The following is a 15,844-nucleotide window of genomic DNA, read 5'->3' as shown; positions in this document are numbered from 1 at the left end:
CTCTGATCATCGCGCGCGTTCTTTCCCACTCAATATACCAAAGATAAGCGCCTCACGGCACCAAAAGCTCGCTATTTCTCTTTACCACACTCTTTTACTGTCAGGGTACGAGAGTAGGAATAATAAGGACATCTTTAGTCTAGTTCAGTCTAATTTAACTCTATCCACTCTCTACATCTTGCACGGGATGTGTGATAGAAATCATGTTGAGCAAGTAGATACACACATCTGATTGACGTATCTACTACTTCGCTAATCTCCTGTCATGCTGGGTCCCGGCATACATCTCATCACCTCTTACTTGATGTCCGTGTAGCAGATGCGGTGATACCTGCTCTCCAAATCATATCGTCGTGTCTCTTAGTCAACTGGCTCATGACACAATACGCATGTCTCATCGTGTGCACACCTGATATGCTGTGGTCCCCGATATCGATGATTGGAAGGCTATGCAAGATGAAGACCTAGCATGGAGATATGGCATCTCAACCTCTGTTGTATGGACTGTGATACAGAAGGTGGCCATGTTCGATAGAATGTCGTAGAAACGCTGATGTCTCGTGTCTGACGCATAGACACAGACGGTTCGTTCACGTAGCAGCGTTCGTACTGGCGACATGTGCTGGAGCTGGAGCAGGTGAGGCAGCATCGCCGGCACCGGCAGCAGGCACAGGGCCAACGTGTGCGCCGCCTCTGGCACCTCCACGGCCGCCACGCCCTCCACGAGGTGCGAAGTTGCCGCGAGCGCCGCCACGAGCAGGCCCGGTCGGTGGACCGTTGAAGCGAGGAGCTCTGGCGACCTTTTCTTTCCGTTCAAGAACCTGAACAGCGCCTTGCGCGATCTTGATGGGGCTGGCGGCCATGGCTTTCTTTAGACCCTCCGGTTCGGCAAAGTCGACATAGGCGAAGCCCTTACGCTTGTCAATCTCGACTTTGTCAATGCCTCCAAAGGTCTTCATGACTTCTTCGATGAGGGGCTCGGTAATACCCTGGCTGGGATTGGCATGCTTGAGGAACGCTTGCTTGCTCGTGGGTGCGGGCACGGGTTGAGCTGGTGCTGCTTTGGGGGTATTGTTATGCGTCTGGGAGGGTCCCGCATCGGCCTTTGCGGGAGTAGAGTGCGACTGTGCAGGAGCAGGGCTGTTTCTGGCTGCAGCAGGCTCGGTAGGTGGAGCTCTTGAGGCAGCTGGACCTTTGGGAGCCGTTGGAGTCTGAGTCTGAGGCTTTTTCAGGATTTGGGGCGCAGGGGTCTTCAGTGGCGTCTGGGGCTTGACATCGCTGGCGGTAGCCTTGTCGTTAGGCTTGTCGCCCTGGTTGGCCTTGAATGCGCGCCGTTCTGCACGAGTCGGGCGTTCCTTCCTGCTTGCCTGAGAATTCTTGTCCGGAGTTGCTGCTGCTGGTTGTGCAACAGGTGCCTCTTTCGCCTTCTCCTCGGCTGCTTTGGTCTCCTTTGCTTGCGCATTGGACTCGGCCGCAGGTGTGCCAACCTCACGCTTGGTTCCGCGCCGACGAGTGGGAGCAGGTCCTACACCAAGGTCACGCTGCAGCATCGACTTTGCGAGTGCGACGTTACCACGCTTGCGCTCTGGCGCTGGGCTGGCAGAGGCCTTGTCCGCCGAGGCTGAGGCAGATGATTTGGAGGATGACGCTTCCTTGTTAAGGATCTTGACAGCCTCCTTGGAAGCTTGAGCCTTGTCAGCCTTGCTTATACGGCGATTCTTATCTCCCGAGTTGAGGGCGTTCTCTTTGCCTGGCTTGGCGAGTATCTTCTTCTCACCATCATCCTTGCCTTCTCCACGACCTCGATTTGCCTTTGCGCTCGGCTTCTCCCTGTTAGCCTTCTTTTCCCGGAGCGCTTCAATCAGAGGAGTGGTTTTGACCTTCTCCTTCTGACCTTCATTCTCAGCGGCCGGGGGCTTGGTGATGGGGTTGGTAAGGCTCTCGAGGAAGTCCTTGAATTCTTGATCCTGATCGATGGTACCCTGGCGGTTGTCGTTTCTACGGCGGCCACCAGGCATCTTCGGGTACGGAGCGTATTCGAGCGTAGGTGGGCCGACGAGGGCGGGGTCCTGCCATGACTTGGTGGCATCGTGGAAGGTGACTGCGCGCACGTGGTCGCCGAGGGCCTTGACGTGGTCCTGCTTGGTAACGTGGATGTATGCGCGCGCTGGCTTGGAGGGTTTGGCCGCACTGAGGGGGTCAATAGGCCGTCTCTAAAAGACAAGAAGGTGAGAGTACTCAGTAGAAATCTTGCCCTTTCTGTAATTCATCCAATCGATCTTGCCAGCACCAAGCTTCCACTCGTCGCCTAGGGCCTCTATGAACTCGGTCTTGGTAAGACCAGGAGGAAGTCGCCGACATATCAGCTTCAGGCGAGGCTGGGCTGCTTTGGGTCCACGGGGCGACTGGGCCGGGGCGTTCTTCTGGAGAAGTGTGACTGGCAGGACGCCGTTGGGGTTATTCGGAGGGGCCATGAGGGCGCGATGATGCTCGTTTGTGCGTGCAGTCGGTATGCTCGAGTATATGTTTATTTTCTATAGTTAGCTGTTAGTGATGGCTGTTTATAATACACAATCATAGTATATACCGTGGTTGTAGTCGTATTCAAGAGCCTGTGCCGGGTGAATTTATCGCGCGTGTCGCTGAGCAGAGGTGAGGTGGAGGAGGGAGCGCCGGTTTGTAGGTGAGGACATTGAAGGAATCACTCGAGAAGGCAGTACCAGACACGGCGATTGTTTTGGTGAGAGTTGCGGCAATGACGCAGCGACAACAGGCGCGCCTTCACGAGACAGTGGGCGAGGGCAGGCGCAACGGCAAGCGCCGAGGGGCGGCAGCTGCCCCACCGGCGCCCGCGTCTCGACTACACCTCAACCACGCCGATATATCCTCAAGACCCGAACCTCGCGCTGCCCACGACGCAGCTGATTGCCGCTGACTGCGCATACTTCCACTGCGAGCCACGCTGACCCATGATACCCTATAGCCCATCCCTCAGCACCCCCATCGGCACACGACCCGCCTCCCTCCCGCCGCCATTGTCGCCTATCCCGACCTAAACGCACCGCATCGAGCTTTCCCTATTCATTCTGAGCTAGAGCACGACTGCAAGATGGGCAAAGATAGCGACGTACCACAGCCAGGGCCCGCGCGCCTCGCAAAGGGCGCAGGGCCGGATGAATGGCTGGAGCAGGCGAAGCAATGCAAGTACCTGCCCGAGGCCGACATGAAGCGACTATGCGAGATTGTCAAGGAGTGTCTGATGGAGGGTGAGTCTCACCAATGCCGCATGACTTATGCCAAAGAAGGAAGGCATGGCTATTATGCGGCATGGTATCTATATCCATATATAAGACTAACCTACATCTAACAGAATCCAACATCCAACCCGTGCGAACACCCGTCACAGTATGCGGAGATATCCACGGTCAATTCTACGATCTGCTCGAGCTCTTCCGTGTCGCTGGCGGCATGCCCAACGACTCCCCTGCCGCGCCCCTCGCACCACCAGTCACATTACCAAGCACAATCAACCCCGCCGATCTCGAGCCTCCTACCAGCATAACAGACCCCAAGGTCAAGCGCAAGATGAAGAGGAGATTCCAGCGCGATCCCAACTACACTGGCCCAACAAGTCCTCCTGGCGGCGATGGCGATGAAGAGGGCGACGACGAAGAGGAGGAGGAACGCGGCCGAAGCAGGAGCGTTCACGACAGGCGGAGTCTTGGTTCGGCATCGGATGCAGACTCTACCAAGAACACAGTGGGTGGAAATGGCCAGCAGAACTTCATCTTCCTGGGTGACTTTGTCGACCGAGGATACTTCAGTTTGGAGACTTTTACCCTTCTCATGTGCTTGAAGGCCAAGTAGGTCAACAGGCACGCAGAACTACATTCACGGTACTAATTGAAACAGATTCCCTGACCGCGTCACTCTCGTCCGCGGAAACCACGAGTCGAGACAAATCACCCAAGTCTACGGTTTCTACGAGGAATGTCAGACCAAATACGGCAACGCTTCGGTATGGAAGGCCTGCTGCCAAGTCTTCGATTTCCTTGCCCTAGCCGCTATCGTTGACGGAAAGGTGCTCTGCGTACACGGCGGTCTGAGTCCGGAGATCAGAACACTAGACCAGATCCGCGTTGTTGCGCGAGCCCAAGAGATTCCACACGAGGGAGCCTTCTGCGATCTCGTCTGGAGTGATCCCGAAGATGTCGACACGTGGGCTGTCTCACCCCGAGGAGCAGGCTGGCTATTCGGAGACAAGGTGTCTTCAGAGGTATGCACCCATCTCCTTTCATCCATTACCCCATCGCTGACTGTCGCAGTTCAACCACGTAAACGGCCTCCAACTCATCGCACGCGCCCATCAATTAGTCAACGAAGGCTACAAATACCACTTCAAAGACAAAGACGTCGTCACCGTTTGGTCAGCACCCAACTACTGCTACCGCTGCGGAAACGTCGCCTCCATCATGAACCTAGGCGAAGACCTCAAGCCGGAGTTCCAAATTTTCTCTGCCGTCCCAGATCACAAACGTGCCGTCCCCGCGGGTCGTGGAGGTCGCGGAGAATACTTCTTGTAGAAGACGCTATACTGGTGTTGTGTGTATATGGACCGCAGGAGATGAATGATGTGGGCTATTGTGTATATGCGTTCTTACGATACGATGAGAAGCGGAGAATTGAATACCCCTGGGAGATGAACGAACGAATGGCATGTATACAATCTTTGCCTCGACACGGCTTGTACGATATCGCGTTGATGACATTTTCTGGTAGTACAATGGTACAAACACGTTTCGCATGATCTACACAGCTGTGACTGACGAGGTCAGGCTTCTGACACTGATCGGGCCACAATCGGTATCAATTTTGATCCTCTGTAAACCGACGCTAATCTTGAAGGCATGCTTAGGTTTGACATAAACATGGCCCTTGTTCAGGAACGGGAGCTTGGGTAATTCTTTCACCAAGTCTTCCCATAAGATACCCTCCTTACCAACTTTGTCTGCGAACAAGAATCTCGTCTCCCGAAGATAATCCTTCGCGAGGAATACTATCGGAGTTTGATCTTTATGAGCTGGACAGATGACCACTATTTCGGCTGTGTACCCCGCAATCGTTACGCTGAACTGAGCAGCAAGTACCAACTGGCTTACATTCTGGTCCCAGGCCTTTGGAACCAGAAAAGTCCTGTCCAGATGATCCCATGCATGCAGCGGGGCCACCGACCGCATTCGGAGATGTTCCTGGACGGGAATATGCAGGCCATCGTGACGGAAGGACACCAGGCGAGTAATTGAGTGTTTGAGGAAGGCATCCGTGGAGAGGTAGACTGAGTTCATCAGCTCCCGCGCAGAGTATGTGATGATTTTGTTCGGCAGCCTGGCCAAAGGCAACCCGCCAATGCGGCAAAACAGCCCGGGCCCGCATTTTCGGAGAAAAATTCCTATACTGCTGTCGTCTTTCTTTGATTCCCCGACCAAGAGGACGTAGTGTTTCGGAATGTCGGTGTAACCGCGTTCACCGTACCAGCCGTAGATCTCGAAGTCGCCGCCAAGTAAGAGACCGCGGTTTGTGACGGAGAACTCGGCCAGTTGGTGTTTGTGGACGCTTGCGGCAAATACATCCTCAAAAGCAGCGGGTGAGCTTGCGAATATTTCGACGAGGTCGTTGTTCTGATTCTCCGACATGCTGTTCCAGGCGAAGATGCTGAGGTCGTTGTCGCGCTTGATGATCTCTTCTTGCAAACGTCGGAACGCCTTGTTACCCTCGCCGTAGATCAACGGCATATTGACGTCGAATATACCAAGAAGGCAGTACGCCATATCTTCTTTCCGCTTCGTCCTCCGTTGTGAAGCCCATGACATCCGTGCCGAGACAGATTGCTCGGCTATGATGTCTCTCCGCGCGTGCGTCAACACCGCCTCAGGTATGTTGGTGAAACGAGATATGGCGGCCGCTTGCTCGTGTTTGGTTCCAACGAACTTCCATCCCTGGGCGTAGAACTCGACAATGCCTGGTGCGAGCAGCTCTTGTAGCGTCCAGCCTCTGGTGAACCATCGGCATTGGGATAGTCCTCCTTTGAGTACTGCGCCTTCGGGGAAGTCTTCGAGATAGGCGTAGCAGACGATGGCTTGTCGGTAGTATTGGAACATGGAGTTGATTGACTCTGTTAACTCGGCGCTGCTGGATTTGTCGACTGTAAAAGATGATGAAGCTATTAGCGGATGTACAAGGCCAAAGTTTGCGGCAAGCTACTTTGTAATAATAGCAACAAAACACTCACTATCAACGATCCTGTTAGTTCATATCTTAACGAAGGTATCAATGACTTACCTGCAGCATGTATCGACCCAAAAATATCTTAGATTGTTTTTCAAAGCCTGCTCTGCACAGTAACGAATCTTGCGATGTCCTTCTTTCTGTTCTCCTGTCCCATCTATCATGTCGCGATAGCTGACCTCGCTATCTGGGCCCCAGGTATGTGAGAGGATAGCGTATGGTGGTATGTCATCTTCTATGAACTCCACCAGGCTGAGGCGTTCATCGTCGGCAATGTGCAGGAGGCGCATTATGCGAAAACAAATATGTTAAATCGACATGTATGTGTAGGTAAAGTATAGAATTGGAGTGAGATCGTTGTGAGCTAGTTCAGGAGGTAGAATAAACGAGGAAAGGCGCGCAAGAAGTCGTATTTCGGGTAGGCGGCTTGGACGCCTAAACCCGAACCCACTAATCTGTGGCAGTGCTTTCTGGAAACAAGATACCTTCTATCTGGGGCAATGCAGAGTCTGTGAGGGGTCTTGGCATGTGTAGCATAGTCCAGCAAAAAGGAAGGGTCCCACCGAGTAAGGGGTCCCCCGTAGGGCCACACACAGCCGCAAAAAAAGATCCTGGAGTATCTGACTATAGCCAGACGAATGCTGAACAGAGTGGGACTCGAACCCACGCCACTTTCGTGACCAGGATGTCTTAGAAATTGCTCTCTTAGACTTAACGTTAAGAAACCTTAACCTGGCGCCATAACCAGCTCTGTATAGGATGTTAGAATGGATGCGTTGAAGATGGAAGTGTTTAGACTAACCGGCCATCTGTCCTTCTCTAGGAATTGATGGAAAGCCGAGCAAATACACCATTTATATTCTCTTTGGTGCGGGGATTGAAAGAAAATTCACTTGAGCGACGCGGGGCAGTTGGGTGATATGGACCACACCCATGCCGACCTTGGTCCAAATGCAACCTAACCAGTAAAGGAAGGACACCAAAGCAGTCAAGATCGGCGTTGCTACCAAGTCACATCGTTCCGGGAAGAAATCAAACAATCCATTGATGCTTTGCGGTCTATGTGGGCGTACCCATGTAAGACCGGAAATTGATTCAACCCTGAGGCAATGTTGAATTCAGGCTGTCTAAATCTGAAATCTGTTGGATCATTCTCTGGATACTGTTTGTCGCTTTGCAACATTGACTGGCCCACGCATGCTTCCAGAAAGGCTTCTCACAACTTGCGGAACAGTGGCAAGGCATACCCCAACTCTATTGCAATGCACACTACATTTCGCACTCCAAAGACAAAGAAGAAGGGCGAGTACGATTTCACTGCTACACCTCACGCAAGGAATAACCCGGGCACTGGACAGGTGCCCTGCTGTCTACATCTGTGCAAGGCACGAAAGTTAACCAAGTCCCAAAACAACGTAGACATTTAAATTTGTTTTCTTCGGCAGCCACTCAATATCACCTCAAATCGAGTGGCTGGAAGTAGTGCTGCTGGTCAGTTGGCAAAGCAGGATGTTTTCCGGGCTTCTGTGAAATCTTGGCTCATGCATGTGCGCAAATGCGCATCTGCGCACCGTAATCGACGGTAAGAATTTCCTTCCCAATGCAGTATTTTCGGCATCGGTCTGTCGTTTCTCGGCCACATCTTACAATAAGCCCTTGAATCAATACGTTCGCTGTAATATTTTAGTGTGGTGCATGTGCGGGACGGCCACCGCATGTTCCCCCCGCGATACGCGTACTGCCTGCACATGTCAGCACGGATGCAGCAGCCACATTGCTGCGCCTCGCGTGACTTCACCGCCCAGCTCCACCACCAGCCTCCCCTGCACCAACTCAGCTAGCATGAGCTCCGTGAAGCATACATCCCCGCATTGAGATGGGCGCGCGCAAATGCAGCCATCGCTTGCGGTAGACCGCCATGACGTATTGGCCCATCTCGTCGCCCTCCGTCTTCGCGGCCACTAAACGTACGGATCCTGGGCGCACGAACACCTCGCACGATGGCGTCGAACACAAGCAATCGGACGGAGCACATGGAGGGTCGGACCCCCAATCGCAGAATCAATCTGAACATGAGGTCTCTGCCGATAGTAAGAGTGGGGTAGAAGAGAAGAATGGCGCGCACTCGCCCCAAGCAGGCGCGTCGGTCCAAACAGTAGAGGACGACATACATGGCACCATTATCGCGATCAGAGTGACGAGAAGTGGTCACATGTTTGCGACCCTCACCAGGACAACCCTCACAATCTGGCAGACGAAGGCATGTTTCATTGCTAGCCTGGCGCTTCATGTGCTAATTCGTCACAGCCTACAGTAGTTCTAGCCTCCGTACTCCGATCAGAGCAATCCGTTAGAACATACGGCCCCAATACAGACGTCCTACTCCGCCCCGACTCCCAAATTTTCGTCGTCCAGACCGCGCTCGGCTTCCTCATCACGTACTCGCTCGCGACAGACCATTCATCCCGCATATACCAGGCTCAATTCACCAACACACACGGAGGTCACGCGAGGAAAAGCAGTGCAATCACAGGCTTCAAGATCCAGCGCCAGCATGATGTCAATGCAGGACCTGGAGAGGGCAATGGCCTGAAAGAGCTCAGTCTGCGGTTCCGGATGGTGATACGGGTGGATGCTGGGATAATTCGGGCTCTGGCTCTGGACGACGAGTTGGTCGTGGCCACCGAGAAGCCGGCAGCCGTGCAATGTATTCGTTGGGCGCCCGACAACGCTGGAAGCCAGACCAGCACCGAGCTTCTGACCAAGATGACATGGTTAGGGAGCAACGCATCAATGCGAGAAATGGTCCACGATCGACCCATGAACCTGTCGTGCTGGATCACAGGTGACGGAAAAGCTTTTGCCGTTCAAAAAGCGGCTAGACGAGATGCTGCTGCTTCTAGTCTCTTCCGTGGCTACGGCTTCCACACACCCAAGACTGATGCCGATTATGGTGTCAAAGCTGCGATTAATGCGAGATTCTCTTTGCTTGCTGTTGGCTGCACCAGTGGCGAGATCCATGTATACACCGCACGCGACTATACCGGCAACATCCCTCTGTCGCATAAACTACGACCGAACGTCACTTCGCCCGGCAAATTGACTGTATTGACATACTCGCCAGACGGGTATTGTCTGTTCGCTGGCTATGAACACGGTTGGGCTATGTGGAGTGTATACGGAAAGCCCGGGGCCACCAGCTTCACTGCAGAAAGGACGCTTTCCAAGACCAACAACGAAGGGTGGCTTCTCAGTGTCAAAGAGGCTTTCTGGATTGGAGGTGGTGCGGAGCTCTTGATGTTGGGCGACAACGACAACCGTCTGTTTGTTTTGGAGATGGCTCGCAGTGCAGTCACTGGCTGCTTCTCTTCGGCAAATGTGTCACGATCTTTGATGCAGACCAGTACCGGATTCATGATTTACCGCGGTTACGATCTGCCAGATCTGACGACAATCTCCGCCGACGTCTCACTCTGGCACCATGTTCAAATTCCATCGGCTTACCTTGTCGACCAATGGCCGATTAGAAGTGCAGTCATTTCGAATGACGGTCGATATGTGGCAATAGCAGGCAAGAGAGGGCTCGCCCACTACTCCGTTAACAGCGGACGGTGGAAAATGTTCGATGATCCTTTTATAGAAAACGAATTCACTGTCCGAGGAGGTATGTGCTGGTTCCAGCATGTCTTGATTGCGGCTGTCGAATGCCGCGAGTCTCACGAAGTAGGTACATCCAGGCTCTCGCTTCGATTTATACTGACTCACTTGTCAAGGTCCGGGTATATTCGCGCGAGGCGGCTCTTGACAACAGCCATGTCATGCATACGCAGAAGCTACCTGCGCCCATCGTACTGATAGCACCCTCCGGCGAAGATTCACTCCTGGTCTACACGTACGAGAATATATTGTACCACTACGTAATCAGTGTGTCCGACGCAAGTGTGAAATTGGTGCAAGTGGGTCAAATCGCCCTGCATGGCATCATTCGGGCTCCTACACGAGTGCGAGCGCTTAGCTGGATATTACCGGAAGATCAAATACGTACGTCCTTTGATCCTACGGCACTGTAACTGCTGACACGTCTTAGATAACGGTGATCCAACACAGGACGTGGCGGTCGCGACTATCCTGTTCCTCGTAGATGGTAAACTTGTGCTCCTGCAGCCAACGACTACCGAGAGTGGCGAACTCAAATACGAGATGCGCATCATCGCGCAGAACGTGGAGACGTACGCTCTTATGCGCGATCACCCTGCGTTCGCATTGGACCGACATGCCGATTCGTTGCCGGCGAGCCCCTCTATGGAACTGACCATGGAGGGTGTCCACGGCCACGATTTACGTGACTCATTGTGGTTCTTCGATGGTAACGACATTCGAGTTTGGATAGACATGCAAGACGTCCTTGCTTCCGCGTCACCAGAGATCGGCAGGGAACTGCCCACGCCTGTTCAAATCCCCGTCGACTTCTATCCTCTTTCGGCATTGATTAACAAAGCAATCATATTCGGGGTGGAGTCAGAGTTGATTCAACGCAGGGATACGAGCTTCGCGTTCTTGCGCTTCGGAACCAGGGTAAGTCTCTGCGCTCTGCTCCCGCGTCATTGGTGGTACACTGATCTCATGCTGACACACATGCTAGACACACCTCTTTCTCCCCGCATTGCTGCGGTGTCACCTGGCGCAGTTCAATCACCCTGCAGCCTTGCATCTTAGCCACCATTACCAGCATTTGCTATATTTCCCCCATGCTTTGGAGATCTTACTGCATGAAGTCTTGGACGAAGAAGTGGATACGCAGCCACCACCCGAACAGGCGCTATTGCCGAGCGTGCTATCATTCCTGAGCTCCTTTCCCCGATATCTCGACATTGTTGTGCAATGTACCCGTAAAACTGAGGTCCGTTCATGGCGGACATTATTCTCGAACCTGCCTCCACCGGAAGAACTATTCGAAGAATCGCTACAGAAAGGGAATCTTAAGACTGCAGGTGGCTATCTCCTTGTTCTTCACACTTTCGAAGAACTGCGACCGACAGGCGATCAAGTCGTGCGCTTACTTCAACGCGCCAAAGACGAACAGGATTGGGAGCTATGCAAAGAACTCGCGCGATTTCTCATGGCTCTTGATGAATCTGGCGCAACACTCCGAAGTACGTTGGAGCTTGTTGAGCTGAAGACACCATCAGCGGAACCAGTCCATGGCCAGTCGCATTTTACGTTCGAAACCGCACGGCTAAATGTACCGCTGCGGGGACAAAACAATGGGCTCAGAGCATTGAACGGCACAGGCAGTGATTTTGGGGCCGATGGTACTGGTATGATGGCGCGAGACAGTGGTGACATTAGCCCCGGTGGGAGCGACGTAAGTGCTGGTAGCGATACACGTCCGTCACAAACACCCGGTGATTATTTCGGCCTCGGGCTGAACAACATGCGTCAGTAGTAGTAATAACCAGATTATCTCATGGATTGTATCATTGATGCAGCTATGTACATCTTTGCAAGCGGTCCGTGTATTCAAACCCACGATACTCACAACAATGATGTATGGCGTCGCATCACGAGACTCGCAGTAATGGTTCGGCCGACGTCGCTACCTAGGTACCGCTGAACATACATTGACCACCACTCGAATAATTAAACAGCCACCTGGTGATGTTAGGCGATCTGGGTACTCGGGGTGCCGTGTGCTATTGATGGTCCCAAAATATGGGTCTGGCTTTGCTCTCTCCAATGAGTAGCAATGCAGGGTCGTATCGACCCCACAGGGCTGCTTATCCAACCTCACGGGAGGAAGAGGAGTTTACCTCGCGATTGGTGAGCTCGACCAGTCTGCCCTCTTCTACCGCGTCTTGACGGGATCCCGAGGCACGGCGCACCCACGTAGCTGGTCAACTGGTAAGCGAACGTTTAGATTGCGGTCGTATCTGTGTGCTCCGTCTAACGTAGTATCGCCTGATGTCTCGTGTCGTGTGTAGCGGAGAGGTACGTAGCTGAGCCAAGGGTTCCATGGGACGAAATGGCTTGGTAAAGACATCTACGTCCGCCGCTCGACCAAACTTTGTGTCTAGATAAGATAGCAGGGTTGGCATGCGCTCGGGGGATGCGGTGGCATCAACCGGGCGGTGAGACGCGCTGGGCCTCTACAGCGTCTTCAGGGCTTGGAGGTCAGCTTTCGCACGTGCGAAGCAACGTCCAATGAAGGGCCTGGTCTCCTCACGAGGAAATCGATGTGGGTGAAGCCCCTCACAGAGATTGTAGAAGGACTGAGAGGATACAGCCTCGTGATTCTGCTCACAGTGGCAACGCGCGCATTGCACCAAGCCCATTCCATCCAACATGGCAAACTGCTCCAAAGTTTTGACGGATCCCCGAAAGCCCTACTTACTCGTGCTGCGTCTAAGACGGGTCCCGCGCTAAAGCGAGCACCAGTGCAATGGGTCGGCGTTCAGGCAACCAACTATGCCTCCTCCCCGGCGCGCAGGCCTCTCGTTCACTCGTCGCAACAAGCATTAAGGACTCAGCCACGACTGCCTTCACCGTATACTCATCCCAGCACCAGCACGTTGCTGCGCATACTCAACACACGCTTTATGACGCACAATTGCCTGCTTTCCGCTTCATCTGTTGCACAAAGCTTTGTATGGCTGGAATTGCGCCCTTTCTGGAAATATTCACGGGCGGCAAGGCACACTGTCACCAGCCGCGTATATATACTTCTGGCCCCATTGCTTTCAGCCTTACCCGATACCGATCGATCCTTCGTCTTTTGTTGCTCAGATTCCATCTAAATCGTTAACATCTGCCATAGGAATGACCCACACATTCCGATCACCGAATCGAACATCATCGCGCTTGCCAATTATCCTTGAGTACTATCGGGCTAGTCGACAACAATGACTGCCCCTCCAGCCGCACGACCGCTCTTCTCCGCCCATCACATGCCATTTGTCTATCCTTCACCACCCTCGACGATCGCATCGGACTCAAGCTTCTATGGAAATGTCATGTCGCCTCCGCAGCAACTCAATGGTGAGCGTGCCTTTTCGTATCATTGAACGGACTTGATGCGCGTACCACATGCGGAAGGCGCTCTCGCTACGGCCGAGGTCCACTGCCTGCGCATGCTGCACCTACACGGTGTGTAACACGATCACCAACATCAGCAGAACCCCTGATCGCCATCCACAGATCACTCAGTGGTGCCAGTCGCTAATATCCAGTAGAATTCATGCCGCCTCGGAAGTCGAGCTCTTCGCCAACGGCGAAGTCACCTGACAATGCGAGCCTTCGATGGATTACCGCCACCAAACCCAGCGATTTCAAATCAAAGGCCACCATGCAAACCGTACGCCAAACCGCGATGGGCAGCTATCTAAAAGCTACAAAGAATCAGGTCAGCGACAAAAATAGGGCCAATAGCGAAGCCTCGGATCATTCGCGATCGAGCTTAGGTTCCCAAAGCACCACGAAACTACGAACAATCAAAACACCCAAAGTGAAGGCGAAGAAGAGTGATGATAAGATACACCGGTTGTCGCAGTCTACGAGCAGCAGTCAGGAGGCTCCCCACCATGATGCTCAGGTAGCACGGACTAGGCCTCACCAATCGACCCTCACCCAGACACCCATTGTTGTTCCAATGATGGATGATCGCGTTTATCCATTCGACGAACGTCCAGTGCCAGAATTGCACTGTCTCGGGAATGGGCTCGACCCTTTCATGACCATGTTCCAATCGAGAAACACTCGCGTGAAGGTCGAAAAATTGAAGCTCAAATGCTCCAGATATTTCGGCACGCAGGGTCTGGGAAAACACTGGATTCCTGAATGTCTTGACCACCCACACACCTTCCTCAGCACCCTCTACATGGCTTCCGCACACGACGATGTCATACACAAGCGCGAAGTAGAGAGTCTGGAGACCGCAGCCCTGCGTCAGGATGTTATACATTTTGTGGGTGGAAATCTTACGAACACGGAGCAGAGTGTCGCAGATCACAACATCATTGCCGTCAGCCAGCTCATACTGGGAGATGTCATAAGTCGGACCGACGTAGGTCTACGCTTCCATCAGAACGGAATTGCAACGATGATTAACCAACGCGGTGGGCTCCGAAACTTGGGTGTGAATGGTCAGCTAGCATCTGCAGTCTCATGGGCAAATCTTGCGACTGCAGTTTTACAAGAAATTCCACCCACTCCGATGTACGTCGATCACTGCGAGATGCGGGCGATAAAGACATATCCTTTGATCGCTACGATACCGGAATCGCCACTATACCATCCACACGGCAAATTCATGACGATCGAGAGGTCGGCAAATTGTAATGCGAATGCGCAGAAGCTCCTGGAAGACGTTCGCACGATGATGGAAGACTTGCTTGATACCAATGGCTCGAGGCGTGCAGGTATCTCAAATAAGTCGCGAAGCGCTTACGACCGCATCATTGGATCTCAGTCTGTACAACAATCTCGCAGAACGACCATTCTAAATAAGATTGACTGGAAGTATGAAGCGATTCGCCTCGCCGCGATTGTACAGGCTCAGGCCATGTTCGACCAAGTACCTTTATCAGAGGCGCTCGACCGTGTGCAGGTACCGGAACCGCAAACGGCCATGTACAGCTCGTCCGCGGCCTCATTTTCCAACGGCTCTTTCTCCTCGACCCTCGAAATTCAGGACGTCAGCCCGGCTACTGACTTCACCGAGAGTCCTATGTTTGGTTCAAACAGCGAAGGTTTTCCTTTCAACCATCGCTTATCGAACTCATCCACATTCTCACGACCCTCACTTTCGACATTGCAATCAAGCTCATCGGACGTCCCCCTTCAACAACAAGTTTTCACACGAATAGTCAGTGGAGACACCATGCTTCGCCAACTGCGAGAAGCCCTCGAGAAATCAGACATCACAGACTGCTGGTCTGATATGGCTGGAGTGCTGCTATGGATAGGTCTGGTCATAGGGGCTGCAAGCAACAAAAGTACAGACAAGAACCTGCGAAGGTACTTTTCCGCAACAACGATGCGGGCATGCATCATGTTGTGCTTTGAGCATCCTGAAGCGATTCATTCCACGATGCTGAGGATGACCGATGTCGTTGCAGCCTTGGGCAAGAATTCTGGTGAGGGACAGCTGATAAGAAACGACAGCTTCGTGTCAAGGAAGCGATCGAAAAATTGAAAAACTCCCATATGCACCACTCCAAGAAACCGACGTCGCGACAAGCTTTCTCCACAGTGGCAATGTCTTTCGGCGTCTCCGAATGCTCCACCTGGAATCGGTATCTGTGCTCATATAGGGCTGTAGGGCTTAGGCCCACAGCTGACAAGGCGCAGCCTTACTCTTCTGTCATCTCGCAAACATTCGCGGGTATCTAGGCGTGACATCTACTTTCTTCGTACGGATGTATATACTTTCACATTTACTGTACGATATCATTGTAAGGCGTTTTAGGAGTTCAACTGTTTACTTTTAGTCGGAAAGGTGGCGACAGACATCTCTTTTCAGATACACTCTCATTAATTATCACTTATCACTTATCACTTATCA

The 15,844-nt window shown here is 52.8% G+C and overlaps 5 protein-coding genes across 5 annotated transcripts; 3 read left to right on the top strand and 2 right to left on the bottom strand.

Moving 5' to 3' along the window:
- Window positions 1-590: 590 nt before the first annotated feature.
- Window positions 591-2,474, bottom strand: J4E83_006556 (uncharacterized protein; the record flags this gene model as incomplete). Its single annotated transcript, XM_049333468.1, has 2 exons — window positions 591-2,190; window positions 2,239-2,474. 2 exons carry the CDS (start codon window positions 2,472-2,474, stop codon window positions 591-593), a joined length of 1,836 nt encoding a protein of 611 aa, XP_049187190.1.
- Window positions 2,475-3,109: 635 nt separating this feature from the next.
- Window positions 3,110-4,583, top strand: J4E83_006555 (uncharacterized protein; the record flags this gene model as incomplete). Its single annotated transcript, XM_049333467.1, has 4 exons — window positions 3,110-3,266; window positions 3,371-3,863; window positions 3,913-4,276; window positions 4,326-4,583. The coding sequence occupies 4 exons, from the start codon at window positions 3,110-3,112 to the stop codon at window positions 4,581-4,583; spliced, it is 1,272 nt and encodes a 423-aa protein (XP_049187189.1).
- Window positions 4,584-4,808: 225 nt separating this feature from the next.
- On the bottom strand, window positions 4,809-6,158 carry J4E83_006554 (uncharacterized protein; the record flags this gene model as incomplete). Its single annotated transcript, XM_049333466.1, has 1 exon — window positions 4,809-6,158. One exon carries the CDS (start codon window positions 6,156-6,158, stop codon window positions 4,809-4,811), a length of 1,350 nt encoding a protein of 449 aa, XP_049187188.1.
- A 2,045-nt stretch (window positions 6,159-8,203) lies between these two features.
- On the top strand, window positions 8,204-11,731 carry J4E83_006553 (uncharacterized protein; the record flags this gene model as incomplete). The annotated part of the gene is made up of 5 exons (XM_049333465.1): window positions 8,204-8,479; window positions 8,593-10,008; window positions 10,059-10,326; window positions 10,373-10,860; window positions 10,928-11,731. The coding sequence occupies 5 exons, from the start codon at window positions 8,204-8,206 to the stop codon at window positions 11,729-11,731; spliced, it is 3,252 nt and encodes a 1,083-aa protein (XP_049187187.1).
- Window positions 11,732-13,627: 1,896 nt separating this feature from the next.
- On the top strand, window positions 13,628-15,475 carry J4E83_006552 (uncharacterized protein; the record flags this gene model as incomplete). The annotated part of the gene is made up of 2 exons (XM_049333464.1): window positions 13,628-13,636; window positions 13,679-15,475. The coding sequence occupies 2 exons, from the start codon at window positions 13,628-13,630 to the stop codon at window positions 15,473-15,475; spliced, it is 1,806 nt and encodes a 601-aa protein (XP_049187186.1).
- Window positions 15,476-15,844: the final 369 nt, after the last annotated feature.

The sequence above is a fragment of the Alternaria metachromatica genome (genome assembly GCF_023757995.1).
Source record: "Alternaria metachromatica strain BMP 0045 chromosome Unknown scaffold_15, whole genome shotgun sequence".
In the NCBI taxonomy this organism is placed as follows: Eukaryota; Fungi; Ascomycota; class Dothideomycetes; order Pleosporales; family Pleosporaceae; genus Alternaria; species Alternaria metachromatica.
This window is presented reverse-complemented; position numbering and strand designations above follow the sequence as displayed.